The sequence below is a fragment of the Primulina tabacum genome, chromosome 17 (assembly GCF_025594145.1).
Source record: "Primulina tabacum isolate GXHZ01 chromosome 17, ASM2559414v2, whole genome shotgun sequence".
NCBI lineage: Eukaryota > Viridiplantae > Streptophyta > Magnoliopsida > Lamiales > Gesneriaceae > Primulina > Primulina tabacum.
This window is the reverse complement of record NC_134566.1, coordinates 15,521,241-15,537,650: the sequence shown is the minus strand read 5'-3', so window position 1 is coordinate 15,537,650 and position 16,410 is coordinate 15,521,241. Positions and strand designations below refer to the sequence as shown.

The 16,410-nt window shown below is 30.1% G+C and overlaps 2 protein-coding genes across 2 annotated transcripts; both read left to right on the top strand.

The window, feature by feature from the left end:
* The first annotated feature begins 8,544 nt into the window (after window positions 1-8,544).
* LOC142530537 (uncharacterized) lies at window positions 8,545-9,057 on the top strand. The gene has a single exon (XM_075636371.1). It carries the CDS (start codon window positions 8,545-8,547, stop codon window positions 9,055-9,057), a length of 513 nt encoding a protein of 170 aa, XP_075492486.1.
* A 5,933-nt stretch (window positions 9,058-14,990) lies between these two features.
* LOC142530281 (uncharacterized) lies at window positions 14,991-15,831 on the top strand. Its single transcript, XM_075636036.1, has 2 exons — window positions 14,991-15,482; window positions 15,581-15,831. Exons 1-2 carry the CDS (start codon window positions 15,014-15,016, stop codon window positions 15,607-15,609), a joined length of 498 nt encoding a protein of 165 aa, XP_075492151.1. The 5' UTR covers window positions 14,991-15,013; the 3' UTR covers window positions 15,610-15,831.
* The last annotated feature ends 579 nt before the right edge of the window (window positions 15,832-16,410 follow it).

The following is a 16,410-nucleotide window of genomic DNA, read 5'->3' as shown; positions in this document are numbered from 1 at the left end:
CATGTAGAAAAGTATATTTTAAACATGTCAATATACACAACATATATAATCCATGAAATTAAAACATTTAATTGAAATACACAAGGAATTTAATAACTTGCGCATGTGGTTCACGTGGACCTTAAATTTTCGAGACGTTATAAAAACAATACAATATTTTAAATTAAATTAATTTTTAATAATATATACGCTTTTTATTCTCAAAATAATATTCATACTTTTGTAATTTAAATTTTATTTATGATAATTTATACATTTCTATGGTCTTAAGTTTCGAAAATTACGTTTTATATTCACTTAAATTAAATATAAATATTTACACATATTCATCCCTTTTTCCCCTCATTGAACTCGAACAATAATAGAAATTTTAATTTAAATAATGTATAGTTTAAGTTCTATAGAATTGAAATTATGATCCAATATAGAGATCGCATATTATAAAAAAAGATGTTCCAAAATAAAGATATGTCCCCTTGAATTGAAGATAAATTACAACCTAAATAGCCTAAGACCAAGAAAAATTAAAATTTATACAATTATATATAGAATTTGTCATCTAGAGGACATCATCTTTTATTTTTCAAATTGCCCTTACACCAAAAATTTTCTCAAAATTGCCACAACTTCTTTTCAATATTACCCTTCTCAAATCGCAGTATGACTCACTCATAGATTTCTGTCAGTTAATATTAAATTAAACATGAAACTAAGCATTTAATAAAATTAAAAAAATCTTATATGAATTAGGATTATAATTTTACACACACAACGTTTGTGCATAATTTACTAGTATATATAGTAGCTAAGTTTCTGAGTCAAGAGAGAGAAGAATCTCATTATATTCTTATTGAGCGAGAATCAAACTTCAGAGATCACAACTCACACGTCACAAAAAATTTAGAATTTTATTGTTTTTTAAATTGTCATACGTCAATAAATTAGAATTTCAATTTTTAATTTTATTTCTTCATCCATTTTTTTCATGTAAAATAAGAATAAATATTTTAGGCAGTATATTTATTTATATTTTAAAAATCTTTTCATTGTTACAACACAAAAATTGTTGTAAGACGTTCTCACGAGTTAATTTTTTGAGAAAAATATGCTATTTGGGTCACTCACGAAAAAATATTAATTTTTATATCAAAAATATTAATTTTTAGTGTAAATATGAGCAATCTTTTGTTTTCCAAATTGCCTTAACACCAACATTTTTTTTCAAAATTGCCACAACTTATTTTCAATATTACCCTTCTCAAATTGCTCTAAAACTCCCTCACTGTTTTCTATCACTTATTATTAAATTACACATGAAATTAAGCATTTAATGAATAAAAAAAATCTTACATAAATTATTATTATATTTTACACACACAACGTTTGTGCATAATTTACTAGTATATATAATAGCTAAGTGTTTGAGTTGAGAAAGAATCTCACTATATTCTTGTTGAGCGAGAATCAAGCTTCAGAAATCAAAGCTCACACGTCACAAAAAAATAGAATTTTATATATTTTTTTTAATTGTCATACATCAATAAATTAATCTCAATTTTTAAAATTTATTTCATTATCCAATTTTTTCATGTAACATAAGAATAAATATTTTAGGGGGTGTATTTATTTATATTCACTACAACAAAATATGCATTCAACCACACTCAAAAGACAACAGTTTTTTTTTGCTTTTTTGACCCCAAAAACACGCTAAAAGACAACGATTTTCTAAAAACCATTGTAAAAATTGCGAGGGTTTTACTAAACCGTCGCAATTTTTATTTGTGACGTTTAACAATAACCGTCGACTTTGCGACGATTTTTAAACCGTCGCTATGTTAAAATATCGACGGTTTTATGAAAACCGTCGCAAATTTTAAAATAACGACGGTTTAAACTAACACCATCGCCAATAGCAACGATCGTTTACTAACCGTCGCTATTAGCGACGGTTTCTGATTAAATCGTTGCTATTGCCGGTGATTTAGTATATATCCGTCGCTGGTAGTGACGGTTTTACCAAAAATCGTTGCCAATTTTTCTATTAATAATCGCATTTTCGGTCCATTTTCTCCACACCTTCCCCATCTACCATACATTTTCCTATCTTTTACGATTTCAGTTTCGATTTATGTAAGTTTTTTCGCTTCAGTTCTTTTTAAATTTCTAAGTGTTAGTTATGATTATGAATTTTATTAGCTTAAAAAGATATCAAGTTTTTTTTGTTAGATTTATTAAATTAAAAAAGTATTTTTTTTATTTTACTTAAAACATTAGATTTAGTGACAGTTTACAAGAAAACCGTCGCTAAGTGGTTTAGACATAATCCGTCGCTAATTAGCGACGGTTTGTACTGTCGCTAATTTCAAAAATCGTCGCTAATTTGTAGAATACACTTTCAACAACACTGCCAATGACAACGGAAAAAATACGTTGTCGTTTAGCATTTTTCTTGTAGTGATTTTCAAAATGTATTCATTGTTATAACATAAAATCTTTTGTAAGACGGTTTCACGAATAAATTTTGTGAGACAGATCTTCTATTTGGGTCACCCACGAAAAATTATTACTTTTTATTGTAAATATGAGCACTCTTTTGTTTCCCAAATTGCCATTACATCAATATTTTTTCTCAAAATTTTCACAATGTATTTTCAATATCACCCTTTTCAAATTGCATTATGACTCCCTCACTAATTTCTATAATTTATTATTAAATTAAACATGAAATTAAGCATTTAATAAAAAAATCTTATATAAATTATGATTATAATTTTACTTATTAAATTAAACATGAAATTAAGCATTTAATAAAAAAATCTTATATAAATTATGATTATAATTTTTACATGCACAACATTTGTGCATAATTTACTAGTATATATAATAGCCAAATATTTGAGTTGAGAGTGAGATGAATCTCACTATATTCTTGTTGAGCGAGAACCAAGCTTCAAAAATCACAACTCATACGTCACAAAAAATTAGAATTTTTTTTTTTAATTTTCATACGTCAATAAATTTTCAATTTTTAATTTTATTTCTTCATCTATTTTTTCATATAACATAAGAATAAATATTTTAAACGGCGGATTAACTTATGATATCATCGGTTAAGGTAGTTGAAGTGCTTAGAAATGGGGGTTGAATAAACACTTCGGACTTTTGTATTCTTTTCAAAAGTGTGAATAAGTTCTTTGAGGAACTGATTCTAAAATCTTGTTTGTCGATATAAATCAGTCAACTGATAATAGTGCGAAATAAGATTGAAATATAGATAGAATACTTAGGGTTGATATAGTGTAAAACTGAAATGGTAACTGAAACGAACACACATATTTTTATGGATGTTTGGAGACTTCAAATGCTCCTACGTCACCCCCTTCTATCACGAGGATAGGATTTCACTAAAGGACTTGATATATTACAACAGATTGTAATAATCCACTTCAGATGGTCTTACACACTGCCAAACTGAAACTCTTAGTTTAACAACACTTATACAGTGATTAACTGAAAAGCTCTTAATTGGTATCCTGAATACTACGAATAAATACAATGGATGTAGAGCTTGAGTGTGCTATCTGTAAAATGCTAAAATACTTGAGAGATGTATCGCAACTGATTGAAGATTGTAGCTTGATTGTTTCATGTGTTTTCACTCACTTCCAATAACCTACTACAACTGATTCAATCAGCTATATATAATCTTCAATCTCAACGGTCGTATTGAATGTATTAAATGACAAATATCCGTTGAATCGTCGTCTAGTTACTTTATCTGACAGTATTATGAGGTATTCATATTGTTCTGTTCTGATTCATCTATTATGCTTCGATACGACCTATCAGTCTGTCTGCTGATACTTAAATTGATGATGTGGCCAACTGATCATCCGATTAGTTCAGCTGGATATTATCAGTTCTAACTGATGTCATGTCAGTTACGAATTCTTCATTTGATAATGTTTTTGCAGTTCAACTCAAATGAAGTCTTCAGTTATGATTAATCGATTGTTCGATCAGTTAGATTCTTCAGTTCTCTTATGGATTAATTTGTAAAACTCTGAAACCTATAATATTCCAAAAATTTCCCCCTTTTCGGTGTTTGACAATACTTAGATTTCTTGAAGTGATGATAGTGAATAAAACTAATTGTAGATAAAATAATATACAAATTCGTACATATTTAGGAATAATGATTTAATTGATTTCGAAAGAGATAAGTACAGATTCGTACAAACATTTCGAAAACAGAAAATAAGATAATCACTCTTCAGACTAATCAAATGACTTAGGACACTTAGATTATTTCGTGGACTTTTTGTCAGTTGGTCCTTTATCAGTTGGTTTGTCTGGTTCAGTTTTCTTCTTGATGCTTGCTCCTGCTGCCTCTGTCTTCTGTTTTTCCCTTTTTTGTCAACACGTGCCACTCTTGTGAAGAGGACGAATGTTGAACTAACTTGACCTGTGACGTCCCGAAAATTTGAAAGTCCATGTAGACCACATGTAAGAAAATTATTAAATCGCTAAAATAGTTTATTTAAATGATTTTTTTTAAAAAAGTTTATATGTTTATTTTAAGCAAATTAAAATGTCTTCTCGAGTTTTACTAAACAACGAGTGGATATGAGGGGTTGTACCTGTTTGGGTGGCAGTGATTCAAGATGTTAGACCATGAGCACGGGGATGGACACACCTTACTACTGATGTTGTCTTATATCACCTTAAATACTAGTTTATCATTTATTTTCCGTCACCAGTGATCTCAGCAGAGATCAGTCTTACACATTAAGATCAATTGTCCAACTTTTACATCTCATCCAGCCAATCATATTATACTGTGTAACGTCAATAACTTAACACACGAGAGTTTTTCAAGAGGGCACTCATCCTAATATTTCTTTTACTTATGCACACTTAAGCCAACAATTGAAAATGTTAATTTTTTGTAATTGGCACTAAGAATTTTTTGTTTGAAAATAATAATTAAATGGATTATTGCATATCACAAAGAACACAACACGTAAATACAGAAATAGAAGTATGCTTATTCCAAATAATATGTGCTATCAACTTAATGCACAAAATATGACGTGCTAAAAAACGTGAAGTATATTAAACACAACGTGAAGTATACCTACCTATTAGGTTTCATTCATTTTTTTATTTTTCACCAACGAGTAAATTAAACACGTGAAGTATATTGTACACTTAATATAAAAGATAAATGATATTGAAATATTTGTGGTATAATCCACGAATAAGGCTAAAAAACTAAATAATAATTTAAATAGTATTTGTCTTGCCATTTTGACACACAAGAAAATTAGAAACGAAGAATTGTTAGATGTCTCGCATCGTCTAAATTAAGTTTTTGAGAATTCTATATATGGATTTGGACAATCAAACATTCGAACTAGCTTTTGGGATTAAATTATATACAAGTCTCAACATCTATATCTATATATATATATAAAAGCAGAGTTTTTGCCAAAAATAGTAAGTTCCCGCCAAAATGAAAATTTTAAAAAAAGAAAGATATAAATATAATGAATCTCGAAATAGGTGTACTGCAATAAATGATAACTTCAATTATTATTTGCATTGATTAAATCAATTCTTTTATTAATTCAAATTTGAATTTTATTATTTTTATATCAATTTAAATGTAATTTATAAATTATATGTTTTTTTTCTTTATTTAAAAAATATATATATATATATCTATATTAAAGCAGATTTTTTGCCAAAAATAGTAAGTTTCCGCCAAAATGACAATTCTAAAAAAAGAAAGATATAAATATAATGAATCTCGAAATAAGTGTACTGCAATAAATGATAACTTCAATTATTGTTTGCATTGATTAAATCAATTCTTTTATTAATTCAAATTTGAATTTTATTATTTTTATATCAATTTAAATGTAATTTATAAATTATATGTTTTTTTTCTTTATTTAAATATAAATATAAATATATATATATTTATATAAATATAAATATATATATAAAGCAGAGTTGTCCGCTATATTTAGTAAGTTCCCGTCAATTTTTTTACTAAATATGGAAATAAAAAAATTTATTTCCTAATATATTGAATAATATTACAATTTTCAATTGAAAATAACAATAAAATGAGTTGTCTTTTCAAAATTTCTTTTCGAAGTTCCTACGCCTATTTGATAACACTATTTAAAATATTTGATAATTGATCAAAGTATGAAAATTAATAAAATTGTAGTAATACATATCAAATTCTTTTTAAAATCTAAGTTTTAAAATTTAATTTCTTGAAAATATAAATTTCACTTAAAATTTCAAATTTAAATCTAAATATCTTGAAAAAATAAATAGCATTCAAAAATTTGAAATCGGTTTCATCACATTATTTAATATCTTGGTTCTATCATACGATTCATATCAACGAGGTTGTGCTGAATATAATTTGAATTCAAAAATATATATAAGGTGAGTTTTTGCCTAAAGTACTAAGTTCCCGTCAAAATGATAATTCTCAAAAAAGAAAGATATATCGTTAATCTCGAAATAGGTGAACTGCAATAAATGATTGAAATTTTTTAATTTTATGCGATTTTTATTAATATGTTTGTAATAAAGAATTATACATTTTCTTTAAAAAAAATTCAAATATGAATATTGAAGAAATTTGAAAATATAAACTTCAATTATTACTTTAATTGATTATATCAGTTCTTTTATTAGTTTAAATTTGAATTTCATTCATTTTTATATCAATTTAAATGTAATATATGAATTATGTGTTTTTAATATTCTTTATTCAAATTGAAACTGAACTCAATTGAAAACATAAACAGTTTTAAATAATTCAAAAATACATTTAGCGCTTAAACTCTGATTAGTTCGTTGATGCGATCTATCAGCATATAGAAACAACAGAAATTCAAGTGTAAAATGTTTTTTTTATTATCAAAATTTTATTATTATTTTTTCTATGCATTTTATTTTTTGATTTAAGGATATTATTTATATTTATTTTATTTATATGATTCACACGCACATACACACACACACACACACATATATATACACAAAATTTTTTGTCAAAAATAATATGTTATAAAAAAATTATCATTATTAATGTATTCACATATCACATTAATATTTGAAATAAATAAGAAATAAATACGTGATTAAATGTGACTTGTTTTCAACTCATTTTTTACAATTCAAATTTAAATTTGATGTTTTTTGAAATTATAAAATATATTTAAGTATATGTATTGATTATATTATTCTATTTAATTTCACTTGTGATTTTAAGTTGTGTGTTACTTTTATAGAATTTATGTTTATTATTCTCTATCATACTAAATAAAATATAAAAGCTTTTATATAATATTATGTTTTTCATTTTTTTTAAAAGAATGTCTGTAAATTGTTGTTATTATTGTTATGTATCTTAATAGAATTTTAAAAAAGGTATTTTAATAGAAATTTAATATAAATATTGTTAACATGTCCAAAAAATAAATATTTTTTAATCAAAATTTATTCATATAATAAATGACAAAAATTTGAATTTATAAAAAATGTTTATTTATTCGTTAAAATTTTGATAAACAAAATAATATAAGATTTTTTAAATTTTTTTCTATTCTTTTTATTTATAGTCTATTTAAACAAGATAATAAGTCAATTTAACGACAAAATATTGTTATCATCATTTGAACGTTATTTCAAATGATATTAATATTTTGATATAATAATTTTTGATAATTATATTTAAAATTTAAATATATTCATTATATTATATCAATAATTTTAAATAATTATTCAAACACTGATACTTACTAATTTTTATCATTAATTACATAAAATAACATTCCGTGCATCGCACGGGTGAAATACTAATTAACATGATATCAGAGTCCAGACCCACCTTTATGTGTTAGATAGCTCTATTGGTTATCCGATAATATCTTGCAAACTTCATGCTTCAGTTGTTCATTCCTGAGCATAAGATGAGTGTGCTAGATGTCCCACATCATCTGGATTAAGTTAGCAAGAATTGTATATATGAAATTAGACAATCATCTTTCTTGAGCTTGCTTTTGAGGTTTAGTTTAATTCAAGACTCAATCTTTAACATGAAAACTGAATGAAATATCTTTCAATTTTTTTAGAAATTTTTTCCAATTTTTCAGGGATTATCTTGATTCTATTTAAAAAATTTCTAAATTAATTAGGAATGATTAAAACAAATTTAGAAGAACTTATTTTCATTATTTCAGTAGCCCGTAATTATAATCGTTTTATGGCCTGATAATCTGAAATGATCGTCTTTCGGACCTCTCATCAGGACCAGTTACATTTAAAGTGTCGTGTTTCCCTTGAGTTTTGTTCATTCCTAAAATCTATATAAAATACCAAATCGGATATTGAAAACACTCTCAATTCATGAATTCTTCCTGAATTCAAGTTTCTCCCATCTCCCTGCAAACCAAACACACCAAAAACCCCATCAAATTTTCAATAAAAAGGTGTAAAAAAATTCATAAAATGGATGAAACTATGCAAATTTTAAGCTCGCGTGGCTTATTTCACGTTGAGAAAAGGCATATCAAAGGGGAGATACTGTCCCATCTCAACTTCATGATGATGCGTGGCAAGATCGCCGGGAAGTTAGAAGCCATACACAATCTCATCTTTCACCACCACTCCTCCGCCGCCTCCAGCCGCGGTTCCCACCACAGCCACCTCTTCTTCCCAGGCAAAATAAACGGACACGATCAATCCAGCTTCGGTAACAAGCGCAAACACTTAAAGGCAACCACGCCTACGCCACCACCCATTGACTCAGATGAAAAGACCGACATGAATGCGGCGGATTCACCGCCGCTACCTGGGTTCGGGCCGAGTCCTCCGGTGAGGCAGCTGAGGATAACAGACTCCCCATATCCAGTAAGGGATTTTGAAGAAGATAATCACGTGGATGAGGCTGCTGATGAATTTATTAACAAATTTTATAAGGATTTGAAGAGACAAAATGCACGGGCTTATTTTGGTCATTAGTTTCGATCAGCTATAGATAATAACTAAGCTAAAACTAAGTAAATAAATAAATTAGGAGGTGTTAAAATGATATATACGCGTGTGTGTGTCTATATATATATATATATATTTGTTGTCCAAAATTCATGTTAAGTTAGAGAAAATTCATGTTAAGTTGAGAAAAACTATATGCAAATAAATCAACAATGATTAGATATGCAATCGCAAGAACTAGAACATAGTATAATATCATGCCATCAAGATTACCCTGAGACAATGTTTGGTGTGAATGATGAAATATTAGTTGATTACATATAAATATATAAATATTTTTGTTTGATCTCATGTTTGATTTAAGTTCTATAAATGACTAGAGTTATAAATCATTATTTAATTAATATATATTGATTTATCATCTTTATATCATACATAATTTATCATCTTACCACATCAGTCTTGCCTATCTAAATATCCATGTTTTTTTGTGCAAGAATTTTATAGTTTAATTTTATTATGTTAGTTTGGGAGTTTGGTGAAAATTTATCCATTTTGTTGGCACGTGATTGGTTAAAGAGACAACTTCGTGTTTTAAGCTGAACCGTCTTTTGGAAAACAATATTTAAATTTATAAATCACCATGTTTAAATTTTGTGAACTGTTTGGATTAGAGTAGAGGATAAGATACGAGTCCACAAAGGGATGGCAATGGGGCGGGGCGGGGGCGGGTTTGCCATCCCCATCCCCGTCCCCGAATTCCATCTCCACCCCCATACCCCCGATCCCTGCTTTTTCGGGTTCGGAGAATCCCCAAACCCGAAACTTCGGGGATCAATTTCCCATCCCTGCCCACATTCCTGTTTCAAAAATATTAATATGGCAAGATGACGACATATTTGAATATTTTCTCAAACCAAAACTTATTATTATCTATTATTATTAGTGATAATATTAATATTAATATTAATATCAATATTAATAAATAATATTATTATTAATATTTTAAAAAATAATATTATTATATTATTAATACTAATAATATTAATATTTTATTATTGATATTATTTTCGGGACGAGTTCGGGGATGAGGATACTAATCCCATACCCGCCCCGAACTACATCGGGGATTTAAAAAATCCCCTACCCGAACCCGAAAAAATCGGGGATCCCCATCCCCGTTTCGGGTTTCCCTGCGGGGCCCCAAACCAGTGAGAAAAGTTGTCATCCCTAAGCCCACATCAGCATATGCACACTTAGAGTTTTGTGGAGGATAATGTATTAATTATTTTCGTATTCTTTTCTCATCTAATGTTATATTTAAGTTTTATAATAATTAAAATCATACATTGTTCTATTATCCATATTTTTCTTAACTAGTACCTATATCTTTCAATTTATTGTCACGAATTATATATCACGATTATCATATTTTATGAACCAAGTGCTACCTTGTATTATATTTTCGCATATTGTTTATATGCAGGGGTAGTAGGCATTGGGTCGAGTATCACCAGGTTCGGGTTTGTAAGGTCAGGTACCCGAAGCACTAGTCAGGTAGTTATTTTCACTACTTGAACCAAACCAAAATTTCAGATACCCGAAATGATTCAGGTCATTCATATAACATATTGTTTATCGCGAAAATTTGTCTAGGCGTGCCAAATATGAGATCGTGACAAATGTGAAATCTGACTTTTAAACCAAATGATGTGAGCTCCTAAGGAAAACTAAAATTATAGAAATTGGAAATACATGTACTATAATGAACGATTTTTTTTCTTTGAGTTGTTGATTAATAAGTTTTCTGTAGGATTCATTTCTGATCTTCCTATCAGTTTTGTTCCCTTATTCCGAGCGGTTTGATCATCTTCCACGATCATCAATCATGGATCGTGAGTCAACTTCCTCAATTATGCATGTTAATGTGGCATTCTCGAACTAACTGAAGCTCTGATGGACTCCGACATAATTTGGGTTTTCACATCCTATGAGTTTTTGCTGTTGTTGGGCTTTTTTCCATAGAATTTGGGTCCAAAAAATGCCTCCCCTAAGCTTATCTTGAATGATCTTTTTTGTAGGATTACTGTAGCTAAACCAGTATTACGATGAAAACGAATAATCCTTGACATAACTGATGACTGAGACAACCCAAAATACAGAGAATATGATGAATTTAATTGGGAAGTATAATCTTGGAGGAATTCAAATACTCAACAAACTCTGGATGTCCTAAGCCTTAGAGCACCACCAATGAAGCAAAAGGATAAAATCTAAACGTGGACATACATGTTCCAAGGAGCCAAAGGTGTACACATGGAATGTTATGTACATCAAGATTATTTTCAATGACTTGATATTTGAGTGGTTTATTTTATTGAAACATAATTGTGCACTGTTATTTTGTGCCAACTATATGACTTCACCAGTCATCCTCTGTAAATTTATTTCCCTTTGATGAGAAAAGCAGACCAAGAATCAACTTTTATTTATCTTGTTTCTTCGAAGTGATTCACTTGAGTTGTGATGGTTGTGAGCGGCTGAAAGGCTTGATTTTATTTCGGAATGAGCTTGTTGTTTGTTGTATTCTTATCTATGATGTGCTTGAGATTGCAGGATGTAACATTTCTTGGGAAAACTGTCAATTTTTTTTTTTATAAAAAATGATTAAATATCCTGTTTTTCGATATTGAACGTAACCATTGATAAAATCACAATATGTTGTGAAAACAAACAACATAATTTTCCTAAAGAAAAACATTCACATAACACTGTGTAATAATATTTTCAGATGTTTCGTATCTCACATCAACCAACATTTCTTCTATTACGATTTTGGTCAATAAAACCAACAAATCAAAAATACATTCCCCCAAGGTATGGTAACAAAAGAAAGTCCCATGAGCAACAATCCTTGTTTATGTACAAATGCTCTACCATTATATGTAAGTAAATTTTGTAGGGAATGACTCACAAACCTACTGTCCACTTCATCAGAAATTTCCAGAATCTCTTGATATGCATCAACTGTTCGTAAAAACAAAATTTTCATTAACAAAAGTTGATACACAACCTACTTCGTACAATATTGACCAAATCAAAAGCATCCCACATCTTTCTGCACTGAGGAATTCAAACTTTGTGAACCATCCGACTCTTGTATCTCCACTCAACTGCTTGGATAGTAATGTTTTAAGTATTTGTTGTTAATGCATCTTCTGTGTGGCTCTCCCATTAGCATCACTCAAACTACTCATATAAAACAATGTTAAGTCGATAAATCAGATGATATAATTATTGATTTTGTGCTTCAGTAATATCAATTAATTTGAGAGTGCAATCTTATTTTTTTAGTGGAGTACAATAAGATTAATAAATTATTTTGATTAATCATGAGTTGATTGGATCAAATTAATTTATTGGAGCATAATTTAATTGAATCCGACCAGGTCCCTTTGGTGGCTCTAATATAAACTCGGATAAATTATATGAGTTATAATTTATGTTATATGTGGGATAAATTTATCTGAAATATTATATTACATGGAAGTTTATCATCCAATCTTCTAGATATGGTATAATATATTCTGTCCATTTAAATTTATATTTTAAAAGATATTGTCATTATCTTTTATGTTACAAGATATTACAAATATATATTATATATATGTGATATTGTAACAAGTGACCACACACAATCTTACGTTTAGAGTTTGAGAGAACACCGGAGAAGGCTTGGAGATTTGGAGCGTAGATCTAGTGCAGAGAAAGATCAAGAACACGCTTCAAGGGTAATCTCTAATTTCTGTGTGTTGTAATTAATCAATTCGTGTTAAATACGTAGAACAATCGATCCTGTGAAGAAGAGATGATCGAAATCACAAGAAATTAATTTTTGTGATTCGATCTTCTCGATCTCGGCTAACATATGGTATCAGAGCCACGGGTTTTGATGTTGTTTTGCATATTTCGAATTAATTAATTATTTATGCATGTTTTAGTTTAAAGCGGTGTTAGATTTATGTGATTGTGGTATGAATGGATTGATTGATTTATTTTTTGAACAGTTTATGGCCATAGTTTTTTTTGGTGAAATTGTATTTCGTATTTTCGAGTCTGTAACCAAGGGGGTGGATTACGACTCCATGTTTTCCCTTGTTTATTTTCGTGCATTTTTTATTGTATTTTTCGGATTTGGGCTTTTATGTTTCTGTTTAAAGAACTGGAGGGCCAGATGCAATTTCAATTAAAACCATAAGGACCAAAAGGAAATTTCGTCCAAAGGAATCCAGGGACCAGAGTGCGTCTTCTTCAAAACATCAGGGACTGTTCTGCAAATTCCGAAAACCACCATGAAAAAGCAAATCTAGATCGCACAATCGAAAGCACGCGGCCGCGAGGATGAGGAATGTATGTGAAGGTGGTTTGCGGTCCTTCTCATGCGTTGTTCTTCACGGTGGAGCGGGCGCGAAAGGGATGCGAAAATTACCATTTTTTATGCGCTGGATCTGGAAAAATCGGGCATCTATTTTCGATTTCGAAATGGATATGGTGTCTCGGTGGTTTTCCAGTGACTGGCGCGGTGGAGATCTTCACGTCCGCAGGTTTCCGACGATTCAAGCGGCGGCGGCGGTGGCGGCAACTTTTTTCTGTAGGGTTGCAGAAGATGGATCGCGGGTTCGGGTCATGGGCTTTCGGGTCGGATCCGGAAAATTTTTCATGGGCCAAACTAGGTTGCTGGATTAATAACTTGGACTGGACACATTTTTTAAAAAATTGAAGAATTGGGCCAAATTGGGATCAATTAGATCTTTAATTTTTTTGTGTGTCTAGGTTGGGCCATAAATTTGTTCTTGCTTAATTATTGCTTATGTTGCTTCTCTTACAAAATTAATTGTCATTCATGCATCATGCTATGTAGATTGCATAAACACCGCTTTAGATACCTTATTGTCATGCATAAAATTTTATTTATTTTCTATTCTAATTTTTAGTTTAGAGAATAAATATTATGATTAATAATTGAACTATTTTAAGAGTTAAAATAGTCATGATTTTATTAATCGGATAAAACCCAAAATTAATTTAAATACTAAGTGTGAGAGGGTATATTTTAAATAAGCCCACGGTCTCCCTTATTAGTCAATTAGTAAGAATATATGTATGCCTCATGCCAATTTTATTGGTCTCCCTATAGGAGGGCTACATTGTTTTGGTTACTTGATTGGACCCATTATTATAATTATTTTATAGTAAAATTAATTGTGATCACCCTATAGGTGACATAATTAATTTGGTACTTGGTAAATAATTAATTTAAGGGTATACACTTAAGTCAATGATATTGTGATAATTTCCTATAGAATATTCTTACAATATCTTTTGATGGCCAAAATCAAGCAATACTAAATTGATATTGCATGAGTTGCTAGATATGTTGAATTTAGTGAGAGGGTCTCAGCCTAGCTATAACTAACATTTTTTTCCTAAAGAAAAAATTGTGTATTTTTGAGTTTTAGGTAAATTGCTGTGTTGTAGTAGTTTTTTGGGATCTACAAATGCATTTCATGCGTAACACATAATTATATTTATTGCATTGCTCATTTAAATTTATTTTAATTTCGAAAAATGACTGAAAATTCACTTTCTATGATATTAACCAACAACCAATTAGTCGGAGAAAATTACATTGATTGGAAATGTAATTTGTTGATTGTCTTAACTGCGGAGAAACACAAACATGTGCTCAATGAACCTTGTCCATTGGTGCCTACGGCGGAATCCACAGCAGCTCAAAGGCATGCTTATGATAAGTGGATAAGTTCTGATGAGATGGCCCGTTGCTACATTTTGGGATCCATCTCAAATGTGCTGCAACATAAACATCAGAACATGGACACTGCTACAAAAATCATGGAAAGCCTCCAAGAAATGTTTGAGCATCAAGGACGTCTAGGCACGACAAGCAGCCATTAGAACCATTATGAACATGCGCATGAAACCTGGGACGCCCGTGAGAGATCATATGCTTGCATTGATCGCTCAGTTTAACGTGGCTGAGGTGTTAGGGGCTGAAATCAAATCAGAGACTCAGGTTAACATGGCACTTGAGACTCTCCCTGAGATGTTCTCACAGTTTAAAGTTAGCTATAACATGAATAAGCTAAATATGTCCTTGACTGAGCTGATGAAGGAACTCCAAAATGCTGAAAGTGTTCTTAAGACTAAAACTGGTGATGCATTTGTTGTTGCTTCTGCTGGGCCATCTTATTCCAAGCCGAAAGGTAAAAATAGGAATAAAAAGAAGAAGCCCAACAAGAAGGGTCCACAACAAAATGAAAAGAAGGTCAAGATAGATGGCAAACCTAAGGAAAAATGTTTCCATTGTGGAGAAAAAGGTCATTGGAAGAGAAACTGCCAAGAGTATCTAACTTCCAAAAAGCAAGCTAGTGGTGAGTTATCTTTTATTGAGTCTTGTTTAGTGGTTGATTCTACTGATACTTGGATTGTAGATTCTGGAGCCACTAATCATATTTGCAATACTTTGCAGGGGTTCCAAGTAACCAGAAGCCTCAATGAAGGGGAACATACTCTAAGAGTTGGCACAGGAGCTGTGGTGTCTGCAAAAGCTGTTGGAATTGTTTATCTTTATTTTTCGAATAATAAACATTTGGTTTTAAGACATTGTTATTATGTTCCGGAGATTGCTAGAAATTTGATTTCTGTTGCTTTATTGTTTAGACAAGGATATTATGTCCATTTTTCACAAATGATGGTTGATATTACCTTGAATAAAGCCCTTATTTGAAAAGGACATTTGAATAACGATTTGTACGTCTTAAAACATGATGACAGCTCTTTGCATCACATTGAATCCAACAAACGAATTAAATTGTCTCCCACTAATAAAACTTATTTGTGGCACTTGAGACTTGGTCATATCAACCTTAATAGAATTCAACGGTTGGTAAATGATGGTCCTTTAACTAATTTAAAGGTGGAATCCGTGCATGTATGTGAATCATGTTTGGAAGGTAAGATGACTAAGAGATCTTTTAAATCTAAAGGACATAGAGCCAATGAAGTTTTGGAATTAGTGCACTGATGTATGTAGACCAATTAGTGTACAAGCTAGAGGTGGATTTGAGTATTTCAGCACCTTCACTGATGATTACTCTAGATACGGTTATGTTTACCTAATGTCCCACAAATCTGAATCTTTTGAAAAGTTCAAGGAATTCAGAAATGAAGTGGAAAAACAATTAGGTAAGAGCATAAAAACACTTCGATCAGACAGAGGTGGCGAGTATCTATCCAATGACTTTAGAACATACTTATCAGATAATGGGATCATATCCCAATTGAGTGCACCAGCTACAC